Source organism: Oncorhynchus nerka, linkage group LG27, assembly GCF_034236695.1.
Source record: "Oncorhynchus nerka isolate Pitt River linkage group LG27, Oner_Uvic_2.0, whole genome shotgun sequence".
NCBI classification, from domain to species: Eukaryota; Metazoa; Chordata; class Actinopteri; order Salmoniformes; family Salmonidae; genus Oncorhynchus; species Oncorhynchus nerka.
In genome coordinates this window covers 20,947,927-20,968,759 of record NC_088422.1, presented here as the reverse complement: position 1 = coordinate 20,968,759, position 20,833 = coordinate 20,947,927, and the positions used below count along the sequence as shown (strand labels likewise).

The 20,833-nt window shown below is 42.1% G+C and overlaps 1 protein-coding gene across 1 annotated transcript; it reads right to left on the bottom strand.

Moving 5' to 3' along the window:
* Window positions 1-3,044: 3,044 nt before the first annotated feature.
* LOC115110986 (mevalonate kinase) lies at window positions 3,045-20,669 on the bottom strand. The gene is made up of 11 exons (XM_029636870.2): window positions 20,567-20,669; window positions 20,371-20,467; window positions 17,929-18,076; window positions 15,792-15,939; window positions 14,579-14,734; window positions 13,916-14,019; window positions 13,513-13,558; window positions 12,978-13,068; window positions 12,355-12,474; window positions 10,304-10,457; window positions 3,045-8,856 (listed from the first exon to the last, which is right to left on the bottom strand). Exons 2-11 carry the CDS (start codon window positions 20,446-20,448, stop codon window positions 8,705-8,707), a joined length of 1,197 nt encoding a protein of 398 aa, XP_029492730.2. The 5' UTR covers window positions 20,449-20,467; window positions 20,567-20,669; the 3' UTR covers window positions 3,045-8,704.
* Between the last annotated feature and the right edge of the window lie 164 nt (window positions 20,670-20,833).

Below are 20,833 nucleotides of genomic sequence, written 5' to 3'. Positions count from 1 at the left end.
GACATTGTTAATGTTGTAAATGACTATTGTAGCTGGAAACGGCTGATTTTTAATGGAATATCGACAGGCGTACAGAGGCCCATTATCAGCAACCGTTACTCCTGTGTTCCAATGGCACGTTGTGTTAGCGAATCAAAGTGTCATTTTAAAAAGGCTAATTGATCATTCAAAAAAACTTTTGCAATTATGTTAGCACAGCTGAAAACTGTTGCTCTGATTAAAGAAGCAAAAAAACTGGTCTTCTTTAGACTAGTTGAGTATCTGGAGCATCAGCATTTGTGGGTTCGATTACAGGCTCAAAATGGCCAGAAACAAAGAACTTCCTTCTGAAATTCGTCAGTCTATTCTTGTTCTGAGAAATGAAGGCTATTCCATGCAAGAAATTGCCAAGAAACTGAAGATCTCATACAACGCTGTGTCCTACTCCCTTCACGGAAGAGCGCAAACTGGCTCTAACCAGAATAGAAAGAGTGGGAGGCCCCGTTGCACAACTGAGCAAGAGGACAAGTACATTAGAGTGTCTAGTTTGAGAAACAGACGACTCACAAGTCTTCACCTGGCAACTTCATTAAATAGTACCTGCAAAACACCAGTCTCAACGTCAACAGTGAAGAGGCGACTCTGGGATGCTGTAAAGAAAAAGAGTTTCAAAGAAAAAGCCATATCTCAGACTGGCCAATAAAAATAAAAGATTAAGATGGGCAAAAGAACACAGACACTGGACAGAGATTTGTCTTTTTCTTTGCAACTCTGCCTAGAAGGCCTGGAGTGATGGTTGCTGATAATGGGCCTCTGTACGCCTAAGGAGATATCATTAAAATCAGCCGTTTCCAGCTACAATTGTTAATGTTGTAAATGACGGTCTACACTGTATTTCTGATCAATTTGATGTTATTTTGATGGACAAAAAAAAAAAGTGCTTTTCTTTCAAAAACTAGGACATTTCTAAGTGACCACAAACTTTTGAACGGTAGTGTATATTGTGTAGTTTTTTTTTTTGCACCTGCAATAACATCTGCAAATCTGTGCACATGACCAATAAACTTTGATTTGATTTATGATTCTGGAAGATAGGGCAGCGGACACGTAACATATGGAGGATAATAGCGGCAACTGGACAGCTGCATTTTTGTAGCGATTACATTTTTTTAAAGGGCTCCCTGCATCCTCTTTTGGATTATTGTAAGTACATTTGATTTTGATTTGTTCTGCATGTAGATCATGTGTCATTGCCTGTTTTTGTATTTGTATTTTTTTAGAACAAGTCCCAAATTGCATTCTATTCCCCCTATACAGTGCACTACTTTTGTCCATGATACTATGTGCCCTGGTCAAAATTAGTACACTACATAGTACAATTTGGGACTAAAAGGTCCAGGCTCAAAGGATTACTTTTGTTTTGGTTTAGATAACTAGCAATCTTTATCTTTTCATAGTAGGCTGTTTTGACCTTAGTTTGAAAAATGTGTGAGTGTATCACTGGGCAATACTGCCCAATGCTTCCGTGCTTTTGTACATATTTATATATATTTTCTAAGTGCACCTCTGTGTCTCTCAAATCAAATACATATTTCAGGCTTTCTATTTTGCACCGGTTTTCACTGTAATGTAATGTCGCTTCCAATATGATAATTTCTCCCCCAGTCAGGACACTGATGATGAATGGGAGCCAATAACCAGGCTGGGGGCCCAGTCAGCTGTCCCTCCCTACTGCCACCCCTAGCACCCCCCATCCCCTTGGCCAACATCTCCAGCTTGATTGCTGCCAGCATTATTGATTGTTTTGTGTGAGTGCACCTAAGCTTGGCCCAAATCAAATACACTTCAATATGTTCCCAGGACACTGACTTATTGTGTATTGTTGAAAACATTGCTCTGCACCTCTGATATGTTAGATGTTTTAGGCCTCAGTTTTGAAAACTGTTAAACCATTTCCAAATGTTTGCAATTGTATAACTAACTGTATGTCATACTTTGAGTACATTTTGGGCCACAACTCCAAAACAATGCTCAGCACTACTTCTTCATGTGATGTGGAAAATAAACCTTATCTTGTGTAATTCCCATCTATGATATGACATTTCTATACAATGTGTTTCCTTTCAAACGATACCATCCATATGCAGCAAATAATTCCTAAGTTATACACTTTTTAGTTTGGGTATAACATTTTAGGTGGAAATTCACATTTTTTCCTGTCAGCTGAAGAGGTTTTAAAGGATGGTCACAGTGCCATCTTCCTCTTCCTAGGTTGTGGAAAATGTTTAATTTGATAATAGAACATCCCTGCTGAGCTTAGCCACGCTGCCCCAGACAACACTGCAGATGCAAAAATATTCAGCAAGTGAGCAATCACTTTAAAAGCAGGTTGAAAATTACATATATTCCCCCTATGATGATGATATGCATGGAGACATAAATCAGAGCGCAAGAGGGAGAATAGAAGAGAAATGGGGAGAGACAGTATCACCTGATCTGTCATATCTTAAAAAGCGCAGGGATGTGTCACCTCACATCTTCAAAAAAAAGAGAGAACCCTCCTGGCACATTTTGATTTGAAAGGTTTCTGTGATTGCTAATCTATGCAAAACAGTGACTCATTCATAATGCATGAGCAAGAAGAGATACCAATTTTGCAACGCTTTCAGATTATTAGATATTATCGTGAATGAGGCAGATGAAATATGAACTCTCCTACCTGTCCCATAGTAATTACATGAGTGGAGTGGTCTAAACAGCAGTGGTGGAAAAAAGTACTCAATTGTCATACTTGGAGTATAAGTAAAGATACTATAAAATGATGGTGTATGGTCCCCAGTGGGGCACAGACCAACGGGATATAATCACAGAACTCCTAATAGGGATGAATGTGTTTTCCCCCCATTTTATGAATCCCGTTGTTCACCTTGATTTATTCACTTTAATGCTGAATCTTTAAGTATGAGCGGTTGACTGAGCTTTAACAGGCCGTCAATCACACTGTGATGACGTGATTAAATAGAAAGATCTTCATCCTCTCAAAACCTCAGCGACACACAGCAGGATTAAATTGGCAGGTATCCCAAGGACAATGAGTGTATTTTCTATTCAAAAGGCAGTTCAAAGTATGCAAGTTAGATTAGCATTCATTTAATAATAGCCAGCTTATCAACTTTCTGCTTGGATATTTGGGTTCTTTAGAAAGCCAAGTGTAATTGCATTGAGTTCTATGCCAGGTTCTTAACGCGGGTGGTTGCATGATTAAAGATTTGGCATCAATGTTTGAGTCTCTAGATTTACAATAGATGCAATGAATTGTACATATTTCTGATTGAAGCTTCATAACCGAGAGACGTCAAGAGAAACCACTTCAATATCATTTACTAGCATATTCACCCAAATGCCACAGTAGATAGCATTAATTCCACAGAAGACAACTACACAACCTGAGAAATCATTATTGCCAAAGTTTTGGTGGGGATTTTTGACAGGTTCAGTTCATTTAACCATAACAGGAGCATAGCTGCTTTAGAGTTGGGGTGCGCTTGATTCATTCAGTAGAAAATATACATATTTTTTAACAGAGTTGGCAATGAGCTAGCCCTTGAGCTGACCCATCTACGAGACAGACCGCAGGAATAAAATACAGCCTCAATACTTCCTCTCACTCTTTTTAAAAAGCAGAGGAGCCCAATTTTTCAAAACGTCTCGATTGCACATCAGTCTGGCGAAAAATAATTTAAAAAAAAATTGCTGACGATTTTATGCTTTTACATTCCTGGTAACTTTGCCATAAGGGATTTGCTCTTAAACCGAGCAGAGCAGAGATGAGGGGTGGTATAAAAATCAACAAGGCTCTTCAAAGGCAACAAGAAAAAGAGAAACCTTAGCCTGCAATTAAAACAAGAGCTGCCAGCACAAAGGGGATGACATACTACTGTGCAGGTTTCTTCCGCTACTTCACACAACCAGTTACCTGATCGATGTAATGACATGATTATGGTATGTGGAGTGGACACTAGTCATGTGCTGTGGTGGTCAACGCTCTCTATGTTGATGTAGTTCTGGTAACTCTGTCTAGTTATGTTAGTGCTCACGTGAGTCACATGTGACCCATTGTTTTTCCAAAGTGGCACCAATGTTTCAGTCCTCTTCAAATGAAGCATGGACTCTGGGGAATTCTGTCACAGATTCCACCACACCCCGCTGGCTTTAATAGGGTCAGCAGATGCCTGCTTTCACCACAGCCAGTTGCCCCTGGCCCCCTCCGCCCCATCACTTCCCCAAAAGGGCAACATCCCCACAGGAGGGTCACAGAGCACTAATGAGTGTGTGTGTGGGGGAGGGGCTGTTAGTCAGCCGTCTGTCTGTGCCTGTAGGCTGGGAGAGGATGGACATGCACGCACATGCACACACTGCTGCCTTGGCAACAGCTAATGGGGATCCTAAGAAACAACTAAATGTTAATGACCACATACTGTACTCAAAATCTCCAACTGACATAGATACCGATATAATGACCTGCAAGGAAAAACATGTATAGGCAAACAGTCATGGCCAAGAACAAAGTGGTATATTGTCTGCCAGTTCCAATTGTGTGTTGAAAGTGAATGGGTCATGACAACATTTCACCAGCTCATTGAGACCAGAGGGATGGTGGTGCCATAGTGATCATGATCACAACATTTCCATAGCAAAATTAACCATTGCATTACTCTTGCTTGAGCAGTACGATTTCTGCATCCCTTATTATTCTCCCATAATGATTCAAACACTGCACACTTTGTGAAAACAAAACCACAAAAAAATAGATAATTTACACATTCTCCCTTTTGGCTTTTCATGTCATCTCCAGTGCTGTCATTCTCCCTCTATCCTTGACCCCCTTTCATTGCTCCTTCTGTTATCTGAAATAATGTCAGGGCCTTCTTAGAATCTATTCATCAGAGCAAAAAGAAGCTGGCACTGACATTGATAAAAAAAAACATCTGTGCCTCGCAGGGGTAAAAGGAGAGAGAGAGAGTAGAGAAGAAAGAGGAGCTTAAAATGAAACGGGCACGGCTGGGCTGCTGTCTCCCTCTTGTCCCCCCTCGTCAATGCCATTTCAATTGAAAAGTGCAGTGGTAATTAAATTGCAGCGGGGGTTAGGGGAGACTGTGCAGAGCAGTGACGGGGGCAGCACTGACATAAAGATGACACAATTCAGGGGGACGAGAGGGGCGACAGGCGGAAAGGGATGGAGGGGGGTGGGGGGGGGCATGTGACAAATGCCGTTCATTCATACACACTGCCAGGTCCACACTACTCAATCTTCATGACATTTAAAATTAAATAAAAATTGAGATTTAAGACTCAGATAACCCCAACTGACCTTTTCCGAAATGAGAAGTTTTCTAAATTAGGCTAATCCATATCTTATATGAATGCAGCATAGGCAGAAATTTCTGTTATGCTTAGTGGATGAGCAGTTAAGTAAAACATAATTTGAAGATGCCTGTGTGTGTGTGTGTGTGTGTCAGCACAAAAGTAAGCGTGAGTCACTGCACGCCACGAGCTGTTGATCCACATTAGAGGACATTAATCCAGGCTCACTGATAAGCCTTTGAGAGCCAGCCTCCCATTCCTCATCTGCTACACCACCTTTCTCACACAACATTAATACTGATCAAAAACAAATGCTTTTCCTAATTTTGAAAATAAATCAATAGAAATACGGGATGCATATGTACCAGAGGAGGCTGGTGGAAGGAGCTATAGGAGGACAGGATCATTGTAATGGCTGGAATGGAATTAATGGAACAGCATCAAACGCATGGAAACCACGTTTGACTCCATTCCATTTATTCCATCCATTACAATGAGCCTATCCTCCTTTAGGTCCTCCAACCAGCCTCCTCTGATATGTACTGAAATACATTGATTCAAGATTTGATTTTTTTCCCCCCTCATACATGCTCTAGCATATCATGGTTAATATAAATAACAAACATGAAAACCAATGTGAAAGGCAGAGATGTAGCCTAGCCTACCTACCAATAGTTATTTTTAAAGGCCTTGGATTTCTTGGTCTGCGGCATGATGCGTCAGACATATTTGATGACCAAAGAAATCAGATAATGGCTGTCATTTTCAATTTCATACTCAGCTCTTGGAAAGAAGAGCTTGAGGGGCTGTCTTCAAAAAAAACATGGTCTCACCACAAAAAAAGTATGGATAAATACCATTTTTGCTTTGGACCTTGAAAAAACAATTACCGTGCTATGCTTCTTGAGGAAGTGGTTTATGTAAAAAAATCTTTTATTTTTATTTTTAGTCAATGAATTCACCATAACTAGTCTTGGATGGTGTCCAAGTGTGCAATAGCTCCTTTAAAAAGACATCCACACACCATTTCATTTATGCGACACATAGAACTAGAAGGTTTTCAGTTTTAAAAGGTTAGTTTAACAAATAGTGCATCAGCCATGGCATTGTATTGACACCTGAAGCAAACACTGAATGACAATCTATCGCTCCGACTCGCTCAGTCCCTGTTGCTCTGACTCACTCAATCCCTGTTGAGGTTAGTGAATTCTTACATTTTGCTGCCATCTATTGGACAAACAGATCACGGCACCCTCTTTTGAAATTAACAAGACGTCAACGAAGGTACTGATATTCAAAAACAAGACTAAAAACCGCACACTGAAAAAGAACAGATGGACCAATCTTGAGTTGAAAACAAATAAGCACTAAAGTCAAGGTTGGTCATCTGTCTTAAAATACATTTAAAAAAATAAAAAATCCCAGTGGGTTCGTTTTGACTCGTTTTTGAATACTAGTTCTCTCTGCCAAAACCAGCAGCTAGACACACTGCTGAGCACAGTGTTTCTTGCTCTTCTGCAGCATCCGCTTTAGACATCTAATGAAAAGCTCATGAAAAACGGTTCAAACCCACATCTGTTAATATTATTCATAATAGTCTGTTAATATTCAGGGGAGGCTCATACTCCAATAGTGAAAACTAGAAAACCACATTTGAAAGTGACGTGTGATCACCTGCCTAGTTAACCTACAATATTAGTTTCATGACCTCATGAAATGGCATGATTTCAGAGTTAGAAAAATAAGTGGTGTGATGAGCTATTGTCCTCCCCTGACACAAAGCGTCTTGACTGTTGGTAGTCTAATAGACAAGTGCTATTAACATTTACGTGTCAACCCATACTGCTGTTATTCCTTAACTTCTTGGTGACAGGGGGCAGTATTGAGTAGCCTGGATGAATAAGGTGCCCAGAGTAAACTGCCTGCTACTCTGTCCCAGATGCTAATATATGCATATTATTAGTAGTATTGGATAGAAAACACTGAAGTTTCTAAAACTGTTTGTATGATGTCTGTGAGTATAACAAAACTCATATGTCAGGCGAAAACCTGAGAAAAAGCCAACCAGGAAGTGGGAAAGTAGTTCTGTAGTTTTTCCAACTCTTTGCCATTCCAATATACAGTGTAAATGGGGTCATATTGAACTTCCTAAGGCTTCCACTAGATGTCAACAGTCTTTAGAACTTTTTTTGAAGCTGCTACTGTGAAGTGGGGGTGAATGAGAGGGGATTGAGCCAGGTGTCTGGCAGAGTGCCACAGGCTCGTATCGCGCGGCCACGAGAGAGTTTGCTCTCGTTCCATTGCTTTTCTACAGACAATGGAATTCTACGGTTGGAACATTATTGAAGACTTATGTTAAAAACATCCTAAAGACTGATTCTATACTTAGTTTGACAATTTTCTACGACCTGTAATATAACTTCTTTAACTTTGTCCCGACGTTCGGCTGGACCTGAACGAGCGTTTGGATTTGTTTACCAAACGCCCTAACAAAAGAAGCTATTTAGACATAAATTATGAACTTTATCGAACAAATCAAAAATGTATTATGGAACTGGGATTCCTGGGAGTGCATTCTGATTCTATTTCTGACTAATGATTACTACACAATATGGCGGATATCTTTTTGGCTGCTTTGTTGTGTGAACGCTGTACTCAGATTATTGCATGGTTTGCTTTTTCCGTAACGTTTTTAAAAAATCTGACACAGCGGTTGCATTAAGGAGAAGTATATCTCTAATTCCATGTATAACACTTGTATTTTTAATCAACATTTATGATGAGCATTTCTGTAAATTGATGTGGCTCTCTGCACAATCACTGCATGTTTTAGAACTACTGAACGTAACGCACCAATGTAAAATGAGATTTTTTAAAATATAAATATGCACTTCAGCGAACAAAACATGCATGTATTGTGTAACATGAAATCCTATGAGTGTCATCTTATGAAGATCAAAGGTTAGTGATTCATTTTATCTCTATTTGTGCTTTTTGTGACTCCTCTCTTTGGCTGGAAAAATGGCCGTTTTTCTGTGACTTGGTGATGACCTAACATAATCGTTTGTGGTGCTTTCGCTGTAAAGCCTTTTTGAAATCGGACACAGTGGCTGGATTAACAATAATTTTATCTTTAAAATGGTGTAAAATACTTGTATGCTTGAGGAATTTTAATTATGAGATTTTTGTTGGTTTGAATTTGGCGCCCTGCACTTTCACTGGATGTTGGCGAGGTGGGACGCTACCGTCCCACATATCCCAGAAAGGTTTACAATAGAAGACTTGGTAGGCCAGAGTCATGGAGCTAAGCTCCCCGCTACCCTGTAGGGAGGGCATTGGGCACACCCATGGCCAGTGAGTCTCAGTAGCGCGCCAAAACCTCCAGGACCTGCTCTTTCACAGCGAGGGGAGAGTGCTGCTGCACACCTGCTGCACCGATACGGGTCTCCCAGCAGTCATAGCCACAGTCTCTCAAGTCCTGGATCGTGTTCTGGATCACCGAGCACTCCGTTTCTACGAGAGGAAATCACAAAGAAAAACAAACCATCACACATTGTGAATTACATTTAACACCCAACTTGTTTTTGACCCTCCGTTCCTGCTTACTGCACCGGAAGATTAATTTACATCTGTAGAGCTTGGGAGAAGGACTAGGTTTGCTACTGAAATGGCACCCCTCGGAGTCCGCACCCTAGGGTTCTGTGATGCGAGACTCCCACTAGGAGGTGGAGTCTGACAGCCGCTGTGAGAGCTGAACCTACAAAGCCCTCTCTAGCAAACACCAGGGTGCCCAATAACTGGATAATAATGTGTAAACATAGGCTAGGGCTAAAATGCTTGGGGTGAAAATGTGTCAAATAGGGGAGCAATTTCTGAAAGTAAAAGTAGAAAGCCTCCCACCATGCAGCTAAGGAAATGTTTGCGTGGGATTTGGATTTCAGACTGACCTTGAAGAGGGCATTTAACCTGAACCGCTTCTGTGGTGCTGTGTGGCTCAGTGTGTGGCTCAGCTGGGAAGAACATGGCACTAGCAACACCAGGATCATGGGTTCAATTCCCACTGGGGTCAAATATATTAACAAAATGTTTGCTCCCACTCTCTGTACTGTACAGTAAGTCGCTTTGGATAAAAGTGTCTGAAATGGCTACTATACTGTAGTAGTATTTATTCAGCTGAAGAACAAACAGTAAGCTAAAATACATCTCTATGTGGAGAAAAATCATCACAATGCTCATTACAAAGAAATGATAAATACGTAGCATGTCAGACAGTGGTGGGTTTTAACAAGGCTGCAGGACAGCAGGTTACATCACTGCATGTTTCGTCCCTGCTCTCGCTCAAATCAAAACGTCTCAGGTCAAAGCTGATCTGAGAGCACTGAGGGAAACACTTGACTAAACCTTTTGGAAAATAGCTGCAAACCACAAAAAAAGGTGCAACACTTGTTTGCTAGTACAACAAAACAAATAAACTTAATTTGGGGCTATATAGTGTTATGGGCTGCAGGCATAAGCAAATGTGGCAGTGTATTTTTGTGGAAGATAAGCGTGAAACACAGGATCCTCCTGGCTAACTCAACCAGCTCTCCTTCTCTATGCTGTCAGTTTGAGACAACATAACTTTTACCTATGGATGACTGAGGGTGACATTTTGGCACACAACCCATATCTTGGCTCACCGTCAAATCAATATAATGAGCCAAATCTACTGATGTGTCGACATAGAATCAGCAGATGTCATTTCACAGATCTCGCTCACCGTTAAGAGGTCACACTATTCATAAAAATATAGACAAGGCAACAAGGCTCTCAGCAACTCTGCCCCAAAATGAAGGCCAGGGCCATAGATGGTGGCAATGCCAATGCAGTGTAAGAACACATAACATACAGACACCCCCACTTGATTACTGTGAGCCAGATGAAAGTGTAGGGAGGTGTTACTAGCAGTCAGCTACAGTACCTGGTCTAAGCAAGGTAATGCCACAGCCCCCTCCTCCGGCACCAGTCAGCTTGCTGTGTAGACCTCTGGCCAGGGTGACCTGGCACAGGGTGTCCAGGGTCGTGTGTCCGACACCAATCACATTCAGGTGGTGCTGGTTGATGTCAATAAGCTCCTATGGGAGACATAATAGCAGCTGTGGGTTTTTACATAATTTCATTTTCAATCTGGTTTGTATGAAAACACAATTTTGTTCTGTATTTTGGCTTTTCATGCAGCTATAGTTTTTACCAGGGGTGCAACTTTGGTTTTAGAAGTGAGGGGGGTATAATTATTTTTATAAATTAAGATAAACACTCCAAACAGCCTACCCGAACGCTTGCAGGCATCCGCATGGTCCTAAAGCACAACGTTGCCTCATTTTGTATCACATTCCAATGATAAAACTGGGGGGGGACAACAAATGCAATTTCAAAATGTTAAGGGGACATGTCTGGTTCACCAATTACTTTGCAGACAGAGTTCAGTGTGTCAAATCGGAGGGCATGCTGTCCGGTCCTCTGGCAGTCTCTATGGGGGTGCCACAGGGTTCAATTCTCGGGCCGACTCTTTTCTCTGTATATATCAATGATGTTGCTCTTGCTGCGGGCGATTCCCTGATCCACCTCTACGCAGACGACACCATTCTATATACTTTCGGCCCGTCATTGGACACTGTGCCATCTAACCTCCAAACGAGCTTCAATGCCATAAGTCGCTCTGGATAAGAGCGTCTGCTAAATTACTTAAATGTAAATGTAATACAACACTTCTTCCGAGGCCTCCAACTGCTCTTAAACGCTAGTAAAACCAAATGCATGCTTTTCAACCGATCGCTGCCTGCACCCGCATGCCCGACTAGCATCACCACCCTGGATGGCTCCGACCTTGAATATGTGGACACCTATAAGTACCTAGGTGTCTGGCTAGACTGCAAACTCTCCTTCCAGACTCATATCAAACATCTCCAATCGAAAATCAAATCAAGAGTCGGCTTTCTATTCCGCAACAAAGCCTCCTTCACTCACGCCGCCAAGCTTACCCTAGTAAAACTGATTATCCTACCGATCCTCGACTTCGGCGATGTCATCTACAAAATGGCTTCCAACACTCTACTCAGCAAACTGGATGCAGTCTATCACAGTGCCATCCGTTTTGTCACTAAAGCACCTTATACCACCCACCACTGCGACTTGTATGCTCTAGTCGGCTGGCCCTCGCTACATATTCGTCGCCAGACCCACTGGCTCCAGGTCATCTACAAGTCCATGCTAGGTAAAGCTACGCCTTATCTCAGTTCACTGGTCACGATGGCAACAACCATCCGTAGCACGCGCTCCAGCAGGTGTATCTCACTGATCATCCCTAAAGCCAACACCTCATTCGGCCGCCTTTCGTTCCAGTACTCTGCTGCCTGTGACTGGAACGAATTGCAAAAATCGCTTAAGTTGGAGACTTATCTCCCTCACCAACTTCAAACATCAGCTATCTGAGCAGCTAACCGATCGCTGCACATGGGCTATTTACCAATAGACTACCCATTTTCACCTACCTCATCCCCAAAGTTTTTATTTATTTACTTTTCTGCTCTTTTGCACACCAATATCTCTACCTGTACATGATCATCTGATCGTTTATCACTCCAGTGTTAATCTGCAATATTGTAATTATTCGCCTACCTCCTCATGCCTTTTGCACACATTGTATATAGACTCCCCTTTTTTTCTACTGTGTTATTGACTTGTTAATTGTTTACTCCATGTGTAACTCTGTGTTGTCTGTTCACACTGCTATGCTTTATCTTGGCCAGGTCGCAGTTGCAAATGAGAACTTGTTCTCAACTAGCCTACCTGGTTAAATAAAGGTGAAATATATATATATTTTTTTAAAGTCCCCCATCCCTAGTGAAAGTTGCACCCCTGGCTTTTACAATGTGTAAGAGTAAGTCAATAATTTCTACGTTGTGTCAGACTGGTAGTGTCTGCCCCACCAGAACACACCGTCTATAGGCAACATGCGTTTCCATACTGTACCTCCAGGACATTGTAGTGCTCTGGTGTGGGGGTGTCGCTGGCCATCTCTGTTAAGGTCTGCTCACAGGTGCAGGAGACTGCATCCACAGACTCCAGTACAGGGTTTATAATAGAAGGAAACTGGAGGGGGGGAGGAAGAGAACAGCAAATCAAATATAGAATGAATACTTTACAAATAATTGGGAATTCAAAGTAAAGGAATTTAACAACACTAAATATACTTTTAAAAAGCCCGTGCAGACTAAAGCAGCAAATGTCCATAATAACGTCTCATCTAGCGGTCATATCATTAATTAAAACAGTCAGTACATATTGCATAGCAGCACAAAAAGCCAGTCACTCGGTGCTGAGCGAAAAAATGTAGCTCTTTCCCATAATCACAACACTGCCAGTAAAGTCACCTATGACAATCTAACAGAACAGAAGTGCTCACACCTGTGGATGTCACCTAGGCAACGGCACACAGGGGTGCTAGCTTAGCGCTTCTTCTCCATGTTTTATGAAGGCAGTCAATGCCAGGCCCCAGAGTGTCTTTCCCATGCAAATTAAAGCCCTGGTGATTACACTAATTACAGGGCTGGGGAGGAGAACACAGTGTAGACAAGAGCACAGCCATTTAGTACCTTGTTCATTTTGTCCTTCACTCCAGCAACAAGTACCTTGGTGCTGCGAGGGACCTTGGTGTTCGTGAGTAGGATCCTTAACATTGGGACCCTACAAGTGGGAAAATATTAAAGGAAAGTTAGCAATATCATACCACATTATGTACCTGTATTTATTCAGGTGATGCTATTGTCAATGTTTCTCCTCATGAGTGGCAATAGCAGAGTGGAGTCCATAGAATCCAAAGAGAAGGAGCACAGACTATATTTTCCATTCATTGTTTGTGACAGCATGGGCAGTGTCACGGAGTTATGTCCTTATTCTAAAGTAGTCCATTGTAACTGCATTGGGGATTTAATGCCACCTGCCATAATTGTTCAAGACTATAATCCATTAACACACTGACCTGGATGACATTCATTAATCCCTCCACAACACAGTCGACTACTTTAAAATAAGGCATGCTATCACACTGTAAAACTGGCAATGTAAATTAGGCCCATTGACCATATTCACTGCAGTGACATGGAAAGGGATTGGTTTAGTGTACAGTACCTGCTTAAGGCTGTTATCTTCCCAGAACGGTATCTCAATATGCCACCTTCAAGAGTCAAAGCAAAGTGATAGGCCATCAATCAGATACCATAATAAGAGTAATTTAAGCAAAATAGTATTTTCTGGCTGCAAAACAGCCCTCACACCACAAAGGAATACTGCAGCTGGTTACTGCATTACATGCAGCACATTTCCCCACTGCTAACTGTAACATCAGCCTGCTCACAGAGAACACACACAAGAAAAGTAACTCCTGCTACAATACCGTTCAGTGCCGTCCTGCAGACAGAACATGCTGCCAGATTGTATCACACCATTCATTGTACCACACACACCACAAAGCTGTGTGCTACCGTGGGGTCTGTGCTGTTGAGTGCACAAGGCAGAGGGATCCGGGTCTTACCCCATGTCCCCACAGCATTGTCTACCCCTGAGGGGTTCCCATGGATGATCCTCTCTCCCTGAAACGCCCACCTGTTAATTAGCTCCATCTCCACCTCACCCCACCTGTTGAAACACATTGAAATACAGAAGAAATGATTACAATGAGGATTTACACTGGGCCTTCAACCCCTATCTAACATAGCCCTCTTGTCCCCCACTTTGTGCTTGTGATGAGTCCAGCCCCACCCATACTGACATATGAGGACATCAGAAACAAAGTCCGACCTGACTTCCAGAATTTATAACGAACAAGCATCCTCCAGTTGTGGAAATAGATTTAAGAAAAATGGGGATCTGAAAACTATCAAAATCTTTACAGATGACTGAAAAACAATATGTAGGTTGCTGGAGAAACTGCAGCCAAACGGAAGCAAATAGTTCACACTGTGGGCAGAATATATTTGTATTGACTGACTGTCTGGAAGGTGGAATAGCATATCCAAGGACTCAGCTAGTGGTGCTGCAGCCGCTACTCTAAATTAACTCGTAACTATAAATTAAGACAAATATCGCTTACAATGTTTTATTTGTTTGTTCCAATAAAAAAAACAGGTACTGAGAGATTTCTTTAAATAATTCAATGTTAATAGATCCAGTAGGGTATTTGGTGTCAGGTCATTACCTGGCTGTGTTTTCCTGGTCACTCAGTGGAGAAGGGATGGTCCCACTGGCAGAAAGCATGGCTGCAGCAAGGCACACAGAGTAGGCAGCGCTGGACCCCAGACCCGCTCCAGTTGGCAACTCTGACCACACAGACACCGTCAGACTGGGCAACTCCCTGAGATGGACGAGAACTATTAACCACATTCAATCAATTACTGCAAACATTATCAGCATGGCTTTCTTACATCTAGGAATGTGACTGTAGTAGGATTTCTTCAGCCTAGTTGGGTATGGCTGAGTGAAAAACTTAAATGTGGATGAAAAAGCTAAAAATAACGTTTTTTTTTTTTGTGTTTAAACACTAGCTACACTAGTGTTTGTAATAGGTTTTAGGGCACTCAATCCCACACAAAAACATCACACTTTGCAACAGCTCCTACAGCAAAAACATTTTAAAAAAGCACATTTCCTTTGATCTTAATCCAACTGGCCAAAGGGTCTAGACACAGCAGTCCTTTTTATTGTTAACGATTAGTGTGGCGTACATATGTGCATGGGTGTGACTGCAGTAGACTTGCCCTTTCTGGGCAGACAGGACAGGCACTGTCAATTCCCATGAGAGCCAGGCTCTTTCTGGGCAGACAGGACAGGCACTATCAATGCCCATGACAGCCAGGCTCTTTCTGGGCAGACAGGACAGGCACTGTCAATTCCCATGAGAGCCAGGCTCTTTCTGGGCAGACAGGACAGGCACTGTCAATGCCCATGACAGCCAGGCTCTTTCTGGGCAGACAGGACAGGCACGGTCAATTCCCATGAGAGCCAGGCTCTTTCTGGGCAGACAGGACAGGCACTGTCAATTCCCATGAGAGCTAGGCTCTTTCTGGGCAGACAGGACAGGAGGACGCTCAAAACTAATTAAGGAGCTGCTTACCCTAGGGACAAGCGCATCCATACTTGCAGCATGAGCCCAGTGCCAGCCTATCATTAGTGGCTGTCCGTCCTGTCAGAGACCGTCCACCACTATCTCAGACATGCTAGCATAGCACTGCAAGCGTCAATTCACGATTAGGCCTACTCCTTAGCATCTACCCAGCTCCTATCTGTCCAAGTCTTTCTCACTAGGATGAGGTCTGTGGTGTTCATTTGGGCATTAGAGGTTTGGTTCTTGGGTACCAAGATTAGCATTACCCTATGTTAACAGGCCTATATAAATCAGTTGACACTCTTACCTTGACTTGGCAAAGACACAGAGGTAGATGTAGAGGAAGGCTAGGATGGCCATGCTGCGAGTATCCAAGGTTCCATTTGATACACCAACAAAGTTTCGCAGCATCCTGACAAGCTCTGCATCAAGCTCATTCACATTCCCCAGCTCAGCTGTGAGACAGAATGACAAAGACAACATTACAATAAGAGAATAAAACAAAAACAACCACAACGATACTTTCAGCTGTTATTTTACAACTTTGCCAATAGTTTTTGGGATCAAGTCCAGTTCATCTCCAAAACGTGCTACATTGGAGTCTTGTGCTGATTGATTAACTGAATTTTTTTATTTTACTTATTCATTTGTTACGTTTTTTTTTTGGGGGAATTGAGCTCAATGCGCACATACATTGCACAGTTTTTCTAGAGATAAATCAGATCAAGCCTGAACTATGCGATGTAGTAGGGAGTTGTAGATTCAAACAGGCCAATAATATATATATAATAATATATATATAAAACATGGCAATTAACTACAATGACCATAATGGAGAGACGGAAGACGAAGCGGGACGTCGGGACGATTTGCAAGAACATATGGCGGATGGTTGGACATGGCGGAGAGTGGCGGAGAGTAGTGCGGACCAAGTCGAGAAAATGGCTGTGCTGGAATGTGATCAATATGGGTGACAGTTCTGATGATATGGATCAGGAGGATTAGGGTCAAGGATCTGAATGGTCTGTAGTGGAAAGACATAGGAAGAAGAGAGATCATGAAACAGAAAGCAGTGGAGCATCTAGTAAAGAAGGCATAAAGAGGGTCAAGGTAGGAAGCAAGACTAATAATGTGTCGGAGTGGAAAGTTCTGATGGTGTTTGAGACCACAGGGCCTCACTTACACCCTATCCGATTAACCAATGGCGTAGAGAAAGAGATAGGCGAATTCAAACTAGCCCGGTTCATTGGAAATGGAAGACTGCTAATACTTTGTGGTAGCCAGGCTCAGCAAGGGAATATTCTGCTAATGGAAAAGCTTAATGGGAAGAAGATTAAAAGCCATGTCCCTGGTGCTTATGCTAGGTTGAGGGGAGTCATCACTGGGGTTCCATTATCTATGTCCATAGATGATATTATAGAAAATGTGAAGAGAGGCAGAGTGATTGAGACCAAAGGATTGATCAGTAGGAAAGAAGGTCAAAGATGTGAAAGCTTATCAGTGCTGCTCAGTACAGATAGGATTCCTTTTTTCCAATGCAAGAAATGGAAAGCAGATGTTACTGTCGAACATGCTGAATAATCCTGAGGGTGGATTGTTTCAGCATGATATCAAGTGTAATAGGGTAGGGGTGCTTGATTGGGGAGGGTGATAGAAATTAGTATGGATAGATGTATTTTTTCTTAGTAGCACAGAATTCGGCAGACTATAATTGATCGCACACTCCAGCACAGTAGGTGTTTGGTCTGTTCTTTTACGCCTGCTACAGAAGCAGAAGAAAGCACGATCGTGATGCGATAGAGAGAGCAGCTGTTGCTTCGAGGTATCACTACCTGAAAAAACAAGTGATTGATAGTTGGTATTCAGCAGTCATAAAAAGTATGCTTTATTTACTTTGAAGAACTACAAAACAGTGATTTTGTCAGAAATCATAGGCAGCAGCTCTATAGAGATGAGATTACTTGGAATTAAATAAAACAAATGTAATACACACAATAACTGAAATATTTTATTAAAGTAATGTGCATAAATGGTTAATAAGTGATAAGCAGTAATGGGTAGTCACTACCATCATGGGACTTTTATTCTGTGTGGTTACAGCATTTAACCTTACCCAAATAATCAGAACCCAAATCCATGAATATTTTTTCATTAAAAGTATTTAACCGAAACTACCACAAAAAGCACTTATAGCTCAGCACTATCAGAAGTGGAATACAACTACTGGGAGGCCATTATGTACCACAACATGGATGCCAGGAACGTGAAGAGAAGGGACAAGCTTTCAGAAGGGGGGGGGGGGTAGTGTAGCAACCTTTGTACAACACCTACCTGGTCAAGAGGTTCAAGCCTCTTTGTGTAATGACTAAGGTGTTGGACTGACAGGGACCAGGGTTCAAATCCCACTCCAGTTACCAATCTGTCAGCCCTACAACATCTCTCACCTCCAGAGTCAGGGAGGAGCTGCTTCAACACGGCCACATCCCAGCTGAGGAAAGTGTTGATGTTGGGGAGATTGATGCAGACTTTACTGGTGGATGTGGCCTGCAACCGTAGGTATGTGCGCAGGTTCAAACTTACAGCCAGAGCCACCTAGCACGGGTGGGAGCAAAAATACCTCTGAATTATTGTTGTGGTTAATGTCAAATCAATTTAATTTCAACAACCAATCTTTCGGTGAACTGAAAACAATAAAAATGCTTGTCCTGGGGGGCGGCAGGGTAGCCTAGTGGTTAGAGCGTTGGACTAGTAACCGAAAGGTTGCAAGTTTGAATCCCCGAGCTGACAAGGTACAAATCTGTCGTTCTGCCCCTGAAGAGGCAGTTAACCCATTGTTCCTAGGCCGTCATTGAAAATAAGAATTTGTTCTTAACTGACTTGCCTAGTAAAATAAAGGTTAAAAAAAAAATATGACGAACACATCTCATGAATACATAAAGATGATGGACTGGCATGGACAACTATCTTCAGTAAGATATTCATACAATAAAGTAATAAAACGTAAACTGTAAAGTGTTGGTCCCATAGTTCATGAGATTAAATAAATGATTCCAGAATTTTTCCATACACAAAAAAAATGCTTATTTCTCTCAAATGTTGTGCACAAATTTGTTTAAATCCCAGTTAGTTAACATGTCTCCTTTGCCAAGATAATCCATCCACAGGTGTGGTATATCAAGAAGCTGATTAAACAGCATGATCATTACACAGGTGCACTTTGTGCTGGGGACAATAAAGGGCAAATAAAAATGTGCAGTTGTGTCACACAACAATGCCATATACATCTCAAGTTGAGAGGAAGTGTGCAATTGGCATGCTGACTGCAGAAATGTCCACCAGAGATGATGCCATATAAATTTATGTTCATTTCTCTACTATAAGCCACCTCCCAATGTCATTTTAGAGAATTTGGCAGTCCAACCGGCCTCACAACCGAAGACCACATGGAACCACGCCAGTCCAGGACATCCACATCCAGTTTATTCACCGGTGGGATCGTCTGAGACCAGCCACCCAGACAGCTGATGAAACTGAGGAGTATCTCTGTCTGTAATAAAGCCCTTTTGTGGGGAAAAACTCATTGTGAGTGGGTGGGCCTGGCTCCCCAGCGGGTAGGCCTATGCCCTCCCCGGCCCACCCATGGCTACGCCCCTGCCCAGTCATGTGAAATCCATTGATTGGGGCCTAATTACATTTATTTCAATTGACTGATTTGCTTATGAACTGTAAATTAGTCAAATCATTAATTGTTGCATTTATAATATTGTGCAGTACATGTCTGTTTTTTATTTTCACCTTGATTTAACCAGGTAAGCTAGTTGAGAACAAGTTCTCATTTACAACTGACCTGGCCAAGATAAAGCAAAGCAGTGCGACAAACAATAACACAGTTACACATGGAATAAACAAACATACAGTCAATAATACAATAGAGAAAGTCTATATACAGTGTGTGCAAAAGGAGGTAGGATAAGAGGGGTGAGGCAATGAATAGGCCAGTGGCAAAATTATTACAGTATGGCAAATTAAACACTGGGGTGATAGATGTGCAGAAGATGAGTGTGCAAGTAGCTATACTGGGTTGCAAAGGAGCAAAATAAATAACAATATGGTGATGAGGTAGTTGGATGGGCTAATTTACAGATAAGCTATGTACAGGTGCAGTGATCTGTGAGCTGCTCTGACAGCTGGTGCTTAAAGCTAGTGAGGGAGATATGAGTCTCCAGTTTCAGTGATTTTTGAAGTTTGTTCCAGTCATTGGCAGCAGAGAACTGGAAGGAAAGCCGAAGGATGAATTGGCTTTGTGGATGACCAGTGAAATATACCTGCTGGAGCATGTGCTGCAGGTGGGTGCTGCTATGGTGACCAGTGAGTTGAGATAAGGCGGGGACTTTACCTAGCATAGACTTATAGATGACCTGGAGCCATTGGGTTTGGCGACGAATATGTAGTGAGGGCCAACCAACGAGAGCATACAGGTCGCAGTGGTGGGTAGTATATGGGGCTGTGGTGACAAACTGGATGGCACTGTGATAGACTACATCCAATTTGCTGAGTAGAGTGTTGGAGGCTATTTTGTAAATGACATCGCCAAAGTCAAGGATCGGTAGGATGGTCAATTTTACAAGGGTATGTTTGGCAGCATGAGTGAAGGTGTTTTGTTGTGAAATAGGAAATCCTCATGCCATTTGCACACACTGTATATATACTTTATTTTTTATATATTGTGTTACTGACTGCACGCTTGTTTATCCCATGTGTAACTCTGTGTTGTTGTTTGTGTCGCACTGCTTTGCTTCATCTTGGCCAGGTCGCAGTTGAAAATGAGAACTTGTTCTCAACTAGCTTACCTGGTTAAATAAAGGTGAAATATAAAAAATACTTACCTTGCCATGCACGACAGCGTGTTCTCCGTGGAGGATAGCTTTCCCTGGTGCAGACACTATACATTCCTTGATTTGCATTTTGATAGCAAAATGAAGCCTGCCAAGTAAATGTTGAATTGTTAGTAAAATATAACGTTAGCTAGCTTCTTCCAGTTAATTAATCGTGAAAACGTCCTGTAGCTATATATAGTAATACCTCCAAACCACTTCGTACGATGAGGGGTAGTTTTAGAAGGGATAAAGCGTCCTTATGAAGCTGTCGGCACTGTTAATTAAATACCACAATCTTGAAAACATCAAGCGACAGCCAGCGGGACATGCCTCTGGCTTCATGTCCAATCAGCGCTAGAGGTGAGATATACAGATATTTTGATAGCCAATCAAAATCCTACTCTCACCCTCGTGCCATTGGTCGTGTGATCAGATTGGTTCAGCCCACTAACATACGGATGCCACCAATAGA